At 51.5% G+C, this 15,031-nt stretch overlaps 5 protein-coding genes across 5 annotated transcripts; 2 read left to right on the top strand and 3 right to left on the bottom strand.

Annotated features, from left to right (window-relative positions):
• Positions 1-4,908: 4,908 nt before the first annotated feature.
• VFPPC_10307 (hypothetical protein) lies at positions 4,909-6,416 on the bottom strand (the record flags this gene model as incomplete). Its single annotated transcript, XM_018288700.1, has 2 exons — positions 4,909-6,167; positions 6,383-6,416. The coding sequence occupies 2 exons, from the start codon at positions 6,414-6,416 to the stop codon at positions 4,909-4,911; spliced, it is 1,293 nt and encodes a 430-aa protein (XP_018136718.1).
• A 2,227-nt stretch (positions 6,417-8,643) lies between these two features.
• Positions 8,644-9,454, top strand: VFPPC_14756 (mannose phospho-dolichol synthase; the record flags this gene model as incomplete). The annotated part of the gene is made up of 2 exons (XM_022428929.1): positions 8,644-8,756; positions 8,836-9,454. 2 exons carry the CDS (start codon positions 8,644-8,646, stop codon positions 9,452-9,454), a joined length of 732 nt encoding a protein of 243 aa, XP_022283966.1.
• A 260-nt stretch (positions 9,455-9,714) lies between these two features.
• VFPPC_10309 (3-oxoacyl-(acyl-carrier-protein) reductase) lies at positions 9,715-10,676 on the bottom strand (the record flags this gene model as incomplete). Its single annotated transcript, XM_018288701.2, has 2 exons — positions 9,715-10,424; positions 10,511-10,676. 2 exons carry the CDS (start codon positions 10,674-10,676, stop codon positions 9,715-9,717), a joined length of 876 nt encoding a protein of 291 aa, XP_018136720.2.
• Positions 10,677-11,558: 882 nt separating this feature from the next.
• On the top strand, positions 11,559-12,493 carry VFPPC_10310 (protein-tyrosine phosphatase, active site protein; the record flags this gene model as incomplete). The annotated part of the gene is made up of 2 exons (XM_018288702.1): positions 11,559-12,075; positions 12,123-12,493. The coding sequence occupies 2 exons, from the start codon at positions 11,559-11,561 to the stop codon at positions 12,491-12,493; spliced, it is 888 nt and encodes a 295-aa protein (XP_018136721.1).
• Positions 12,494-12,517: 24 nt separating this feature from the next.
• VFPPC_14757 (tetratricopeptide-like helical) lies at positions 12,518-14,055 on the bottom strand (the record flags this gene model as incomplete). The annotated part of the gene is made up of 4 exons (XM_018292525.1): positions 12,518-12,709; positions 12,762-13,767; positions 13,830-13,875; positions 13,992-14,055. 4 exons carry the CDS (start codon positions 14,053-14,055, stop codon positions 12,518-12,520), a joined length of 1,308 nt encoding a protein of 435 aa, XP_018136722.1.
• Between the last annotated feature and the right edge of the window lie 976 nt (positions 14,056-15,031).

Below are 15,031 nucleotides of genomic sequence, written 5' to 3'. Positions count from 1 at the left end.
AAGAAGAGGCGATTGCTTGACAGTAGAAAGAGAAAGAAGGGGTGGAGAATGAGGTTCTTGAAAGGAAGAGAAGATAAAGAAGGGAAAGGGAAGAGGACAAGGAAAAAAGATGCGGTACGAGGGTCCAGTCCTGGTGGTGAACGAATGAAGAAGTTGACAAGAATGGCTTGGAAGCCAAAAACACTTCATGCATGGATGGATGGACGACCAGGGTCCTGTCCTGGGCAAAAGATGTCAAAGTCAGTTTTGGTGTGTTCACATTTTTGGGACCTGGGAATCGACCAAGGCGAGAGACAGATTCTGCTTGGTACATCGAACCCCATACATTCCACAGAGCACTCTCAAGTATCTCGGACTTCCTCGTGGTGGGCAGGCATGACATGGATCCGCAGAAACCAGAACACAACGTCTGGTCCAGCCATCCCATCCTCATCCACTCCAACTCGTTCCCCGTCTCCATCCCTCTCCAACCATCCATCCATCTTGCCATCCTTCTATCCACCTCCTACCTCGTCCACCAACCGCCATCCATCAGAGACAGGGGCGTCTGGATCGGGTCACACGTTCCGATTGATGAGTTGTGCGCCCGCTTGGCAGGCCATCCCAGGTTGGACGATGCACGCAGCACAGAGCACGGGGCTGCCGTTGCGATGGATGGATGAATGGATGATCGTCTGGTCGTCTTTGTCGGCGACCAGGGTTTGTCCTTGAGCAAACGATGAAGGATGTGTTCATTCATGCGGCACACTCACCCTCTAAATTCACAGGCACGAGCTATTGGCAACTTCAAGCAAGCTGCCGCGACCCAAATACTTGCAGTGAAATACCATTCAAAATTCATCGGTATGCTTTGATCAACCCACCACATGTCCCAGTCCTTCTCTTCCCCCCTTTTTTCCCTCTCCTAGACATACTTGACACGTAAGCCCTGGGCATTTGCGGGTTAGGGCCATAAAAAGTCCTACGCCAACAATCAAGTCACTAACAATCCCCTCAAGTCTGTCTGTCCCTGTGCCTGAAAGCCGTATCCGACTTTAGGTATCCGTCCCGGCCGCCGTCCAAAGCCAACAGCCACGGTGGACCCTTGGGGTAGGAAACTCGACACTTTTCTTGGACAAGTTCCTGAAGTTGCGTGGGTCAAACGTGCCACCGTGGATAATACCACCATCAATCAGCAAAGACCAAAAGAACCTGCCAACTTGCTGATGTCGTGTTGTATGGCAGCACTGCACACACATACAAATATTCTCTCACTGTGGTTGTTACATGACACGAACCCAAGCCATCCAGGGTTCATCGACCTTTGCCCGTGGACTCTGAGAATACTCCGATATGCCGCCTTGGTCTGCTCATTGCCATGTCCAAGAAGCCGACCGGTTAGACCTTCAGCGTTTCAATCATCTCAGCCTCGTCCTACAAGCTGCAAGATCAATCCCATACCATTTGCTTTGTGTGATCCGCAATGGCCATACGGCGGCCTCTCGTCAAGTCAAGTCGTCTTGCTTGATTGCAAGAAACAATCCACTCATGAACTTGTTGACAGGCAACATTCCCACACCCCCTGCTGTTGGGGATCGATGTGCTATTTTTGTTGCTGCGCCTCCGCTGACAGGCCCGGCTTTTGTCCTAGCGTCCCTTTCGGTTCCCACCATCATCCATGCCCACGCGAGCAAAGTCTTGGATTCCTGGCACCAAGCGAGAAAAAATACGAGAAGAAGCTCAGGTTGGCAGTCTATCCTTGGCAGCCAAAAGTAGAGTGCGGTTGGTTGACTGTTTGGTTGGGAAGATGCAAATCATGATGCAAGGGGGATGAAGTTTGGTGCTTTGATACAGAAGCGGCAGTGTCAGAAATGATGGTTTTGGTTTCTCATCGATGGTTCCCCCTGCTAGGAGAAAGTAAAGAACAGGAAGCGAGTGATATTCAAAATGTGACGTATCCAGGTTCCATGGAATTCCAGCCTCGGCCATGTATTGCAGATGGTTCGTTCGAGATCTTGCTCCGGTGTCCACGAACGAGTTACAAGCCCACCAAACCATGCACACACAGCCGAACAAACTAATCTGAGGCCCTCGGGAATGTCTTTTTTTTTTTCCTCTTTTCCTCTTTTCCTCTTTTCCTTTTCTTTTCCTTTTTTTTTTTTTTTTTTTTTTTTTTTTTTTTGGGTGCCTCGTCGAAAAAATTCTGTTTGCGCCGGTACGGAGGACAATCCCGAGACCGAATGCCCTACATTATTCGCCACTGGTGCATGCAAGATACTAAACACAACAAAACCACAGAATCTTCACATGTTCTGCAATACACCACATGCAACATGTACAGAATTAGTCGAACCTATCGAGTATGGTCTTTAGTAATACAATAGACCGCATGTTTTTACATGCGCTTTACAGCAACCGGTACCGCGTGTCACTTGAAGCTTAATCGCGACGCCAAGAACAACCAACGGACGCGTCTTCAATGTTCCAAATGCTAAGCTTTTAGTTTCCGCCGGTCTAGAACTTTCGCTCCGGTGCAGTGTGCAAGTGGAGAAGAAGGATCGGCGCTGGTAGCTTGACGATGTCTTGGATTGAGATTGTGGGTGCGGCAATGCCCAAGGTGGGCTGGGTATACTCGGAGAATAAATTTATGTAGAGTCATTATGAGTAGTACAGTGGTGTAAGTATTTGGTTATTCGTGTCAAGCGACTTAATCTTTTGCGTCGTGTGGCAAGTGTGTTAATACATCTACTAGAAGGACACTTCCAACTACCTATGAAGCAAGTGGTATGGTAACAGGCTATTTTGGTCTATTAACGCAACCCAGCGCCGAATTATCGAGACGTAGAGTACCTTGATTTCCGGGGAGAGATGCCTCAATTTAGTGCTAGTGTTCAAACCGAGCGTATTGATCTGACCCAGTTCAACACGCCGGACTGGTATATATGGATCTAAAGCAGACCCTCTAAACTCGACTGGATGCTAGCAACACTTCACCTTACTTGGTAGTCAATCGTTGCGTCGTTATAAGCTTTTCTCAAGTTTTATGAAAATATAATGGGCAGGGACAAATCACCCGACAATTACTTGTTTGAGAGAAGTCCAGCCAAGCTTGCTTGCTCGAACCACAACTGAGCACCAAACAAACTCTATCCAATGGCCTCAATCTATATTCGTAGTAGTTGTTGAAATCAGGGTAAAGGGCACTTAATCAGCTCAATTTAATGGTGATTACCGTTAAAACACAAATAGAAACTGCTGTCCACCCTCACACTGCTCACCACTCGACTCTCTTCCCATTCTTCTAGTCCGGTCCAAAGCAAGACGTGCTCATACCCAGCGTCACAATGAAGTTTATTACCGTTCTCATTGCTGCCGCATGCCTAGCCTCTGCTACGGCCCCTCCTCCTTTAGTGGACTCACTTCCCGAGTGCTCTGTAAGACAACCCCCGTTTCACCGACGATGGCAAAAAGCAAGAGATTTAGGGATAGTCAGATGAATCTCGTTAACTGACTATCCATCTGTGATCTAGCAACCATGTATGAGAAAGGCGGTGGACGACGCACGTTGTAAACACGACGATAACGCGTGTATCTACAAGAACTTCAAGAGGATAACGTTTTGTGTACCATTGTGCTTAAAAGATGAGTGCAATTACTGGGTCCGCCGGGAGACTTATAGAAAACTTCTAAAGTTTCGCTCGGCTTATCACATATACAAGATTGAGCAGCAGTGCAAGCAGATGCAGGAAGAAAAGGAGGCGAGGGAGAAGGAGATGTGGGATAAGGAGGAGGAGAGGCAGAGGAAGAAGGAGGAGAGGAAGAAGAAGAAGGAAGAGGAGGAGCAGAATGGAGAGGAGGAGACAGAGGAGAAGTAGGAGGGAAGAACCATCTAATGGACCAAGTCTCCCTCTACTGCTTACGATACCTTCGGACGAGGCAGAGTCATCGGCTGAGAGGTGACGACTCTATAGCTTTTGATTCACCGTGACGGCTTCTTGATATGTAGAAGTATAGTGATTGGAGGGTCCTAGCCTGTGATGCACGTCTAGCTGTGTCCTGAATATTTGGTTTACTTAATCCACAAACCTTTTGCAGTGCAAACACCGTGTCGGGCTCTTACCCTCGAGAATCCCCTGTCAAGATGTACGGTATTCATGCCAAGCGCCTCGTCCAGGCAAAACCACAGCATCAGGTATCCTGTTAAACTACCCACCTTTCTAGAGTTGAATCATGAAACAACGTACTGGCACATTGTGCCCATGTCGGCATTAACCCATGCCAATTGCTTCATAAACCTACTTCCCTTTGCCCGCAGACCCCTTTTGATCCTTACTTTACGTACCACCTTGGTTCGGGAATCCGGAGGGTTTGTTTATTCCCAAGCCTCGGAGCATCCTGGTTCCGGGCATGGTGTTGAGTTGTAATTGGAGTCCCAGAGAGTAGCTACCCTGGACCAAGGTAAGCGTCAGAGGGCAGGCCATTATAAACACAGAGACAACACAAAATGCTAGGTATTATACATGATAGATACTCGTGCAGGTTTTGTTGGCAAATTCACTTCGACTGGCCAATAATATTCTGGGCGCTCAAGGCGGCAAGGTGTAGAAATCCTCATGTGCTTAAGTCGTCAGTCGCGCCTTCCCCAACAATAGTGCATGGCTGAGGAAGGAGCTGCGTGCCCCAACACACCAGCAAGTGAAATAAAAACTTGAATTACGATAATTACTTCCCACAACGCCGGATCTTCAAGTACAACTGAGTCCAAAATGCACAGTTCAATCAGCATCAGACCCCGATTCGATTCGAGCCCAAAAACACCAGATATTCCCTCCCCAGTGATGAGCAAGATCGAAAATCATTCATCATATGCGGCTCATCACTAAAAGCCAGCAGCAGCATATATCCGGCCGCAATCTTCCATCAACCCATTTACACATCAGCTGGACCTTGGCTTCTGGTCTTGCGCTGCGTTTTACCTACGGGCGGGAGCTTCTTCTCCTTCTTGGAATTACCAGCTTTGGGAGACGTCTGCGGTGCTTCTTTGGATGCTTCAGTCGATGCTGAAACCGGACCGGACGCCGAGTTTGAGGACTCAGTCGCCTCCAGAGCGGGAGCAGGAGCGGGAGCAGACGTAGTGGTAGAAGTTGAAGCAGGAATTGGGTCAGGCATCGGTGCCGCAACCTTGGCCGGTTCCCCTCCAACCGAGTTGACTACGCTCTCGTCTAGTTTGGGCTTTTTGTCCAACGGGAGAGGATCTACTGGAGCAGCTCGGTCCTCAGTCAGAGGTTTGACACTGGCGGGAACAGCGTCAGCTGCGGGAACGCTGTCCCCCTCAAGCTTGCGTTTCTCGCCAACAATGGGGTCAGTCGGCGCTGAAGGTCTCTCAGGCTCAACCGGTGGAACAGGCGCAGACCGCTCGATAGTGACGGGGGGCGCTTCCGGGATCGCAGGCGGAGGAGCGGCAACAGGCGCTGCAGGAGGAGCAGGAGCCGGAGCAGGAACTGGCTCTGATTCGGGACCAGTGTGTGTTACAGGCGCGGGTGGTTTGTCTTCAGGCGTGTCGACATCCATGGCTCCATTGACGAGAGAGTCGTTGACGGCAAGTTCAGGAGCCTTGCTGACTGGGGCTTCTGCGATGGGCTCTGCGATGGGCTCTATGGAAGCTGGCTCAGTTGGGTCTGCAATCGGTTTCGATTCTTCCATCACAGGCTTGGATTGCTCCAACGCGGGTTTGAGCTCTTCTGCCGGGGCGGCAGGCTTCTCGTCAGGTACAGAAGCTACTGGACTGGGCTTCGGCTCCTCGACACCTGTCATCACAACTGGTTCGATCACGGGCTCCTTGGGAGCCTCAGGTGTTGGGGGTGCTGGTTCCTCGGTAAGATTAAGCTCCGGTCTGGGAGTTCCTCCTGCGGGAGTCGAGCCGTTGACCGGAGTCTCTGGGACAGATAAGACCTCGACAGGTTTGGGAAGTCCAAAACTGTGAAGAATACCGCCGTTTATCTTTTTCTCTTCCATTGGCGGAATTGGCCTGTCGAGTGGCTCGTCGGCCGGCTTGTCCGTAAACTTGGCAGCTTCATCCCTCTCGACCATGTGCGCCGGGGCTGGGGGACAGACGGCGAGATACGGTTGTCCTTCCGATGGAGGAGCTCCGACCGGCGGTTCAGCAACATTTGGGCCAAGACCGGCGACTATGAACTTGCCTGTTAGCTTGCAATGATCAAGCGATTTGAATTACTCGACGAGTCATAACTGATGGCGTTGCATGGTGGTTGCGTTTGACGGTCAATTACCCGCAAACGCATCAATTGATAAAATAAATTTATCTCGGGAGTATCTGTAGGATCAAGCGATCCTATATTCTCATACAAAAACAATGCGCGACCAACGTTCCGAGATTTCTCACCTTTGTCGACAACTGGAGTGTTGGAGTCGGTCATTGTGGTGGCAGCACTGGGTGGTGAGCTTTGATGACGTAAGGTGGGTTGCACTGCAAGGAGTCCTTGTGAGCGATTCAAGCTTGGCTCTACTGCTAAGTGAGCTCTGTAAGAGCAGGCAAAGAGATTGGTGGGAGGTGAAAAATCCAACGACGACAGCTTTCATGCGGCAGAGAGGTGTTTAGTCGTCGCTGCCGTGCTATCAAGTGCAAGAGGCGATGGAAAGGTGAAGTGCAGATCGAGAGGGAGTGATGAGGTAGAGAGGCAGGCTGAGCCAAGTAAAGCAGATGGAGACTATGAGGACATGGGAGAACAAATGCAAAAGGTTGGCCACCGCAGCTATTGCTTGGCCATGCTTTGCCTTTTGCCTCTGTCCAGCGTTCGAGAGGGCCACGGCTGGTTCCACAATCAAGAAAACAGTCCATTCTGTTATTCCGCCAGGTTCGGAACCGTGGCGGCAAGCGTCACTCGGTGCATGAAATGGGCGGGCGAGATACCTTGGATGGGGATGGTGGCAAGTATCTCGACAGCAACGGCAATACTTCACTAACAATGGGTACTCCAGACCGGGTCCAGACATGGTAGCACAAGGCAGCTGAGCTATCCCAATTGCAGTACTGAGTGCAAAGCCGTCCACAAGCCCGCAGACCACCACCAGCCATGGAAAGTAAGCCGGGGAGGTTCCCTGTGTTGCTGGATCTGGTTACATTGAGTCCAGTTGCATTCATTGGAGGCATGGACAAACAACCATTCCTCATGCTAGTGGCCGATGGCACAGTGCTGGGGGCAAGGAGCGCGGGGACCTTGAGAGGGCTGGGGATCATCGAGACTGTGCGGAAACGCCAGACAAAGGTGTGATCAAACGGTGCGAATTCAAACGATCGAAACGGCCAAAACTTGTTGCGCCAGAGTCGACACCGGGAGACTGAACAGGCGATCCATTTGCGGGGAAGAGAGCACCTTGGCGTGCTTGGGATTCAGTTTTCAGCGCTTGATAGGCTCAGCACCGAAGCAGAGACACGAGCTACAGGCATGCAGGTGCTTGAGACTCAAGAGGCAGCAAGAAGATGGTGGGCCGCAAGCATCCACCACTGACCAAGCCACTGATGGTCAGACATGGTCCAGTTGACCGAAGACGCCCAATAGCACCATCGAACAGGCTGGCCCTTCGCCGCAGTTGGCAGTGAGGGGAATATCGTGGGCGGAAGAGACCAGTTGACCAGGTTGTCCGAAGTATCGACCAGCATGGCCAACACAGGCGACTCGACTTGCAGCTGAGAAAGATGTGTTGGTGCCGTCGAAGCGATGTACCTAATGCAAGCCAACCAACCAAGGCTGGCGAAAATGACGGCGACTGTTGGAGGATGAGGTCGACACGGTTGAAAAGCAAGTGGCTGGTGAGTTTCGGTGGTTCATCGTTTGTTGACAGAGTGCAGCTGCAAGTATGGGGTACATATGCACAACACAAGACTGTACGGAGTACGGCACTGTGCATGCGAGTGCTGGAAGACGACACTGGGCATGTTTGGGTTTTGTCAGCTGCCCAATGGGTCACAAAACGTCGAGCTGGAGCGGTTTGGTGCGTGGGCGATTATGTCTGGTATGGAAACCTATGTTGAGATGAAGTTGTTGCACTGCACCGAGGACGGATTGGAAGGCCCGAGATGCTCGAGGCACCAGACTCATAGCTGCTCTCAATTGCTGACTTAATTTGAGTGTAAAGGCGATTTGGGCAAGGCGACGTGACTCCCAGGAGTTAACATTGAAGTCTAGACCAACCTTGACTTTAGAAGGTGCTGGCTGCTTCTGACCTTGAGCTCAACTTGCTTCCAGGAACTGGCTGGGTGCATTTGAGTGTGAGGAGCTCCGATCCCAGTGCCAATTCAGGGGCGGTCATCCTCAGCGTCTGGTCCAATTTGCTTAGTCATGCACAAATTGTGGGGTCCAGCTGCCCGCCAAGTACGAAGTACCAAGTACCAAGAACCACATAATTCACCAATTCGTGACATGCTGGCCAAAGAAGCAGCACGGGGCTCAGACAAGACACGTCCAAAGCAAAGCTGCATGTGGCATTTTGAAGCCTTTTACTTCTTCACGCGATAATACCAGCACCAACTTGACCACGCTCCTTTTTATTTCTCTGTCGACTCACCTTGCCGTCCTTTTTTCCACTTGAAGCATTTCGTCCTCCTTTTTCCTTTTTCTTTAGCCAACCCTCTTGTCAGTCACAATGGCTCCCGCCAAGTCTTCCAAAAACAAGTACTCTGTCATTTTGCCGACGTACAATGAGCGTCGAAACCTGCCCATCATGACGTGGTTGCTGAACCGCACCTTTACCGAAAAGTATGCAATGGCACTCCAATCTCTTTGTACCCTTTGTACTCTTTGACCGCAAGCGCCTAACAACAATTTTATCCAACAGCAACCTTGACTGGGAGCTCATCATCGTCGACGACGGCTCCCCCGACGGCACCCAAGAAGTTGCGAACCAGCTAGTCAAAGCGTACGCCCCTCATGTCGTCCTCAAGACTCGCTCCGGCAAGCTCGGCCTCGGAACAGCCTACGTCCACGGGCTGCAGTTCGTCAAGGGCAACTTCGTCATCATCATGGACGCCGATTTCTCGCACCACCCCAAGTTCATCCCGCAGATGGTTGCGCTCCAGGAGCAGGGCAACTACGACATCGTCACGGGCACGCGGTACGCCGGCAACGGTGGCGTCTACGGATGGGACCTGAAGCGCAAGTTTGTCAGCCGCGGCGCCAACTTGTTCGCCGACACGGTGCTGCGTCCTGGCGTGAGCGACCTGACGGGCAGCTTCCGACTGTACAAGAAGAGCGTGCTGGAGAAGGTGATTACGAGCACGGAGAGCAAGGGGTACAGCTTTCAGATGGAGATGATGGTTCGAGCCAAGGCCATGGGGTGCACGGTGGCCGAGGTGCCGATTTCGTTTGTCGACCGGTTGTATGGCGAGAGTAAGCTTGGTGGTTCTGAGATTGTGGAATACGCAAAGGGTGTGTTTTCACTGTGGTTGAAGGTATAGAGGGGAAAAAGCATGGTTTTGCTGTAGATGAACGGGGCGTAATAATGAGGAAGCAACGTGATAATAATACCAATTTCAACCTTGACTGGCGTATGTGCTGCAGGTGAAGCCACGCTCATCCCAGTTCCAGGAATAAATAAATGCCGCCAGACACGGACTTCATGTGTCATCATTCGTGCTGTATTATACGCTTACAATCTCAACCTCTCATGATGAGCTAAACTGGAAAAACTTCTACTTTGACAATATATCACACCAACTTACATGTTCCTCCCACCCGTAACCATGATAGTCTGCCCAGAAACATAGGAAAACAAAGGACTAGCCACCGCCAAAATACTACCAGCCGCCTCCGTAGCCGTCCCCGGTCTCCGAAGCGGAATATCCGCATACGCAGCAGCATCCGCACCAGCCTTCGCATCCTTCTGCTTCTGCGGAATCCCCAGCGCAATCTTCTGCCCATCCGGGCCAGTCACAAACGCACCCTCCTCCTTCGCGGCCGTCAACCTCGTAGCAATGTGTCCAAAGGCAACCGCGTTAGAGCGCACGCCAAACTGCGGCCCCCACTCCTTGGCAATCGTCTTGGTGAAACCCGTGATGCCGGCCTTTGCGAGCGCATAGTTGATCTGCCCTGCGTTGCCGTGCACGCCGCTCGTGGAGGAGACGTTGATGATGCACCGCGGCTCGCCGTCCTTGACGCGGAAGTAAGGTGCCGCGGCGCGGACGAGGTTGAACGGCGCGGTGCAGTGCAGCGCGATGATGGTGTCCCACTGCTTGTCGGTCATTTTGTGGATGACCCCGTCCCATGTGTAGCCGGCGTTGTTGACGATGATGTGGATCTTGCCGTTGCCGAAGGAGGCGGCTTTGCTGATGAGGGTTTGGATGTAGTCGCTGGACATGACGTCTCCGGGGACGGAGATGGCTTGGCCGCCTGATTTGGTGATGGAGTTGGCTACGGCGTCACTTTTGGCTGTGGTGGTGTTAGATGTTTCTTTCTCGAAGGGGTATGGATGGAGGGACAAGGGGGTATGGATGAGGAAGAGAGTGAAAACGTACTGGCGTCAATGTCTGTGACAACTACTTTGGCACCTTCATTGGCGAATAGTCTGGCTGTTTCGGCGCCGATGCCCTGTCCGCTGCCGGTGATGATGGCGACTTGGTTCGCGAGCAGGCCGCGGGGGTAGTTGAGATGTTTTGAGATTTGGGCGACACGGTCAGACATTTTGGCGTTTCTGGGGTGAGTATTTACGGACAATTAAATTGAGAGGTTTGGATTCTCTGAGGAATTCTGGACGAGAAATGGGAGGAGTGATGAGGTTGAGGTTGGTGACTGAATGGTTTATGAGCGTCTGCTCGGTTGAGCTCTGGGTAAGGTGTAAGTGCCGAGGTCAAAGGTCCAACCAAGATGGGGCGAGATTGGGGTTGAACCGGCCCCGCATCGGCTTGGACGGATGGGAGATGGGTTACGCGGAAATATTTCATAACTAATGTGGTCTGTTTATTTGTTTAAATGTACTGTAGCTAATTGAAAATGAGAATTATTTTACTGGCAATTTTTAGTTCTTAGTTTGATCGCCGTATGGTAACTAATTGTGTCTCGTGCAATGGAAACTACACGGATCCATTCCACCTCCGCGGACCAGAGCGGCATTCAATAGAAGCCGGCTTAACTTAAGTGACGGGGCTTTAATCCCCTTGGTTATTATACGAAAAATTGTATCCTCAATCGGCCTTACTCAATCCCGCGTACCAGCTCATCTGACGTGAACAATCCTCACCACAAACCAATCAACAAATATGTCAAATCCGTCCTCACCTATCTCGGCACCGCGCCGACAACAGCCAACGCCACGAGCAAATCACGGCGCAAGCAGCTCCCTAGCTCAGGAACAAATGGGGCCGTTATGCTGCTGGTCTCTACAAATGTAGGTTGGGCTTATGCTGGGTGACAGTGGGGACTCGCGTTCATGGTATCATCACTTCGATTTGAGTACGAGCTCACTTACACCACTACTCACAACTTCTATAAAAGAGACAAACAATTCAATTCCAAAAACATACTTTCAAACAAGACAATTATCCCAAGTTACAACCGCCAATCACCATGTCAGACTCCAGGCTCCTCGCTTCCCTATCCCGCACCTCCATGCAGGACGCCATCGACCCAGACGTCCTGCAGGAAGTCCTCTCCAAACCACCTTTCATCAGTCTCCCTGGCGTCATGAACGTTCGCGACTTGGGCGCATACACACCCGGGTACATAAAACCAGGCGTCATTTACCGCTCCGGCACCCTCGACTACATGCCAGAGGCTACGCGACCGCTCCTCCGCAGTCAACTCGGCATCTCTAAAATCTTTGACTACAGACGCAAAGCGGAAGCCAAACAACCACTCTGCGACGTCGAGGGTATAGAACTTCTTTCATGTCCCTTCAAAGACGGCCAGGTAGAACATGTGGATGTCGATTTGCCCTCTTTTGTCACCACAGAGGGAGTCGTCAGCAAGGGATACCGGGACATGTACGATGTTATCCTGGATGGATACACTACTGGGTACAGGAAAGCGTTTGAGGCACTGAAAACAGCCGACGAGAACCACGCCATTCTTTATCACTGCACAGGTATGTCTTCATAACACGATGAGCCCAAGCCTTCTAACAGTAAGCAGGTGGTAAGGACCGCACTGGTGTCCTAAGCGCACTCATCTTGGACATCATGGGCGCACCGGCTTCCATCATCGCAGAGGAGTATGCGCTTACGAGGATTGGCCACGAGCCGTTTAGGGCAAAGTTGGGGCCTGCTCAGATTCTAAGTTTTGCAGGTGCGGGTGCGGAAATGGCGAATAAGGATGACTTGACAGCGGAGGATGCGTGGAATGTCCCTGGGGTGAGAGGGCTTTTGACCACGAATGCTGAGGTCATGGTGGATTTTATGCAGCGGTTGAAGGAAAAGTATGGCTCTGCTGAGGGGTATCTGAAAGAAGCGTTGGGATTTGGGGACGATGATGTGCGCCAGATTAGGGATAATTTGAAGCCATAGACGTGCTGAATATTGTATATTTGGCTATAGTTTAAAGTCGGCGTTTAGCTTTTCCCATCCGGAGGGTGACTCGTCCATTCCTGCCACCCGCTCTGCGAGCTTCACCTTGAGATTGCGGTGCTTCTCGGTGCATAGTTCGTACATGGTCGACAGGTTAAAGAGGAGGGTGTGTGATGAGAAACCAGACTCGATGAGGCTTTCGAGGATATCGCGGCCCTGGAACATTCAAGTCAGCATTATTCTCATCAAGGTGTTTGATGGCACGTACCTCTTGCATTCTGCCGAGATATAACAGACAAACCGCCGTGTTCACACCAACCATTTCGTCCTCTGGCAAATCGCCCCTCATATCCTCCCACTTCTTCAACGCAGAGTCATAGTCACCATCCGCCATGTCACACAACGCCAAGATGAGCTTCTCCGTCTCAGCAGCGCCCTTGGAGCATTGGCTCGCGCACTCTCTCGCCTCATCCGCATCGCCCAGGTGCAGCCACAGCAGGGCTTTTGATAGCGCAATCTTGCCATCGCCCCTATCTCTTAGGCTCTTTAGATGGCATGCCGCGCCGGAGAGGTCGTCCATGTCGATGAGCGCGCCCGCAACCTTGACCCCCAACTCGTAGAGACGGGCTTTCCAAACCTCAACTGCAGAATCGTCATGTCGCGCCGCGGCTTTACCAATGTGCTCGCGTGCGTCTCTCGCCAAGTCGTGGTAGCTCATGACTGCTCGGCGAGGGTCTCCAAATCCAAGAGCTTGTAGCCGCACATTGAGCACTCGTAGCTCCCAGGGGACCAGGTGCTCGCCCGTCTTGTCATCGACATATGTGCGTGTGTTGCTCAAATCTTCCAGCGCTTTCACTTCCTGGGCTGCCAGCGGGGTGGCGTCAATGAGCGTCAGGCAGACGAGACGGGTGTACAAAAGCGTGAATATGCGCTGGGAGTCGGTTGGGTCTACGGCTCCTTGGGCCCCGGAGCCAGTTAGTTCTTGGACAGCCGCGATGGCTGCTGCGCGAAAGTGGCCATTCGCAAGGAGTTGTTCCAGCGGCGCAGTAGGATCTGGCTGCTTGGCGGAGTTGCGGAAGGCAATGGGCACGTTGAGTGGTGTGAGGGGATGGTAGATTTCTGGACGGAGGAGGAATGAGAAGTCCTTGGGGAGAGATTCGCCTACTTGGGGGATGGGAGAGCTGGCTGATTGACGGGATTGGGATATGGAGCGCCGGGGTAGTTGAGCTTGGAGACGTTCGGGTGTTGGAGTTGGTGGTGAGCTTAACGGATCACTGGGCGTGGATTAGCTGCGATGGCTGAGAGGTGACGGGTAGATGGAAGTAGATGATCATACTCGTCTACGTCGAGGGGGCCTTTCGTAGAAGATCTCGGTCGCGAAGCTGGGAGATGTGAGTATGAGATGTCGATGGACTGTGGTTTGAGGCGCGGTGTTGAGGGGATGACGATGATGATGGGTGAAATGAGGGGACTGGTGAGTGGTGCGGGTGCAACTCACAGCGCGAAACCGATGACTTGTTCTTTGAATGGCCCCTTGTTGGAGCCTTTTCAGGTTGACTCATGATGTGCTGCCCAACTATGTGTGAGTTTGGTGATGTAGTTGGAGATGCATTGTCGTCAGCTGTGAGTCTGGTTTGGGTTCATGGGCGGATAATTGCCGGCAAAGTGGGGAGTCTGGGCACTTGCGAAATCACTTACACAAACACCGTGAATATTGATGCGAAGATGAAAGTAGTATCTAGAGATATATCTTTGATTGATAGGTTTCATAGACGCCAATTACCTGCTGGCAGATGGGTTGTAGTATTCTTGAGTCTCATGTGCCTGGGCTGGGGGTTGAAGCTGCCATCTGGGAAGGCATGCTCCCAAAGATAATTGCCCACGCAGGAACCAGACTTCCTCATGGAATAAAATTACGGCATGAAGACGTCTCGATTTATGTGGCAATTCAAGTCAAGTCAAATGTTTGATTGGCTGCACATGTATGTGGTTGTCACTTCTCGCCAGCTGGCAATGTCCCGGCCAGCTGTTCGGTTGCATGCAAATGTTGCATGCACACTTCTCTTTGAGGACTCTGAACATTCGCAATTCTTAATCTTCCTCAGTTTTACTTCTCCCTACTCCAGTTTCCTTACATTATCATCGACCGCGAATCATCATGGAGATCCCAGACACGAGCAAAAAGCGAGAGAGGCTCGTCCCAGCATCTCCGGACGATGCCGCGAGCAAGAAATTGAAAGCTGAATTTAATTATTGGGCTAGCGATACCAAAGACAATGCAGGCGAGCTGTCGGATCCCTTTAATGCAGCTGCAGATCCGATCATCTTCGTTGTTGGACCTGAAAAGAGACGAATTCTGGCACTCAGAACCATCATTGAATATATATCCCCGAAGTTACGAGACGAGATTCGAAAGCTCAAAGATACGAGCAGGAGCCAAGAGGGTATCGAAAATTCCATTGAGCTGCAGCTCCCGGAAGAAAACCAATTTGTTGTCATGCTATTCTGCTGTCTCACCCATTCCGTACATCTGCGAGA

This window comes from Pochonia chlamydosporia, assembly GCF_001653235.2.
Source record: "Pochonia chlamydosporia 170 chromosome Unknown PCv3seq00010, whole genome shotgun sequence".
Taxonomy (NCBI): Eukaryota; Fungi; Ascomycota; class Sordariomycetes; order Hypocreales; family Clavicipitaceae; genus Pochonia; species Pochonia chlamydosporia.
This window is presented reverse-complemented; position numbering and strand designations above follow the sequence as displayed.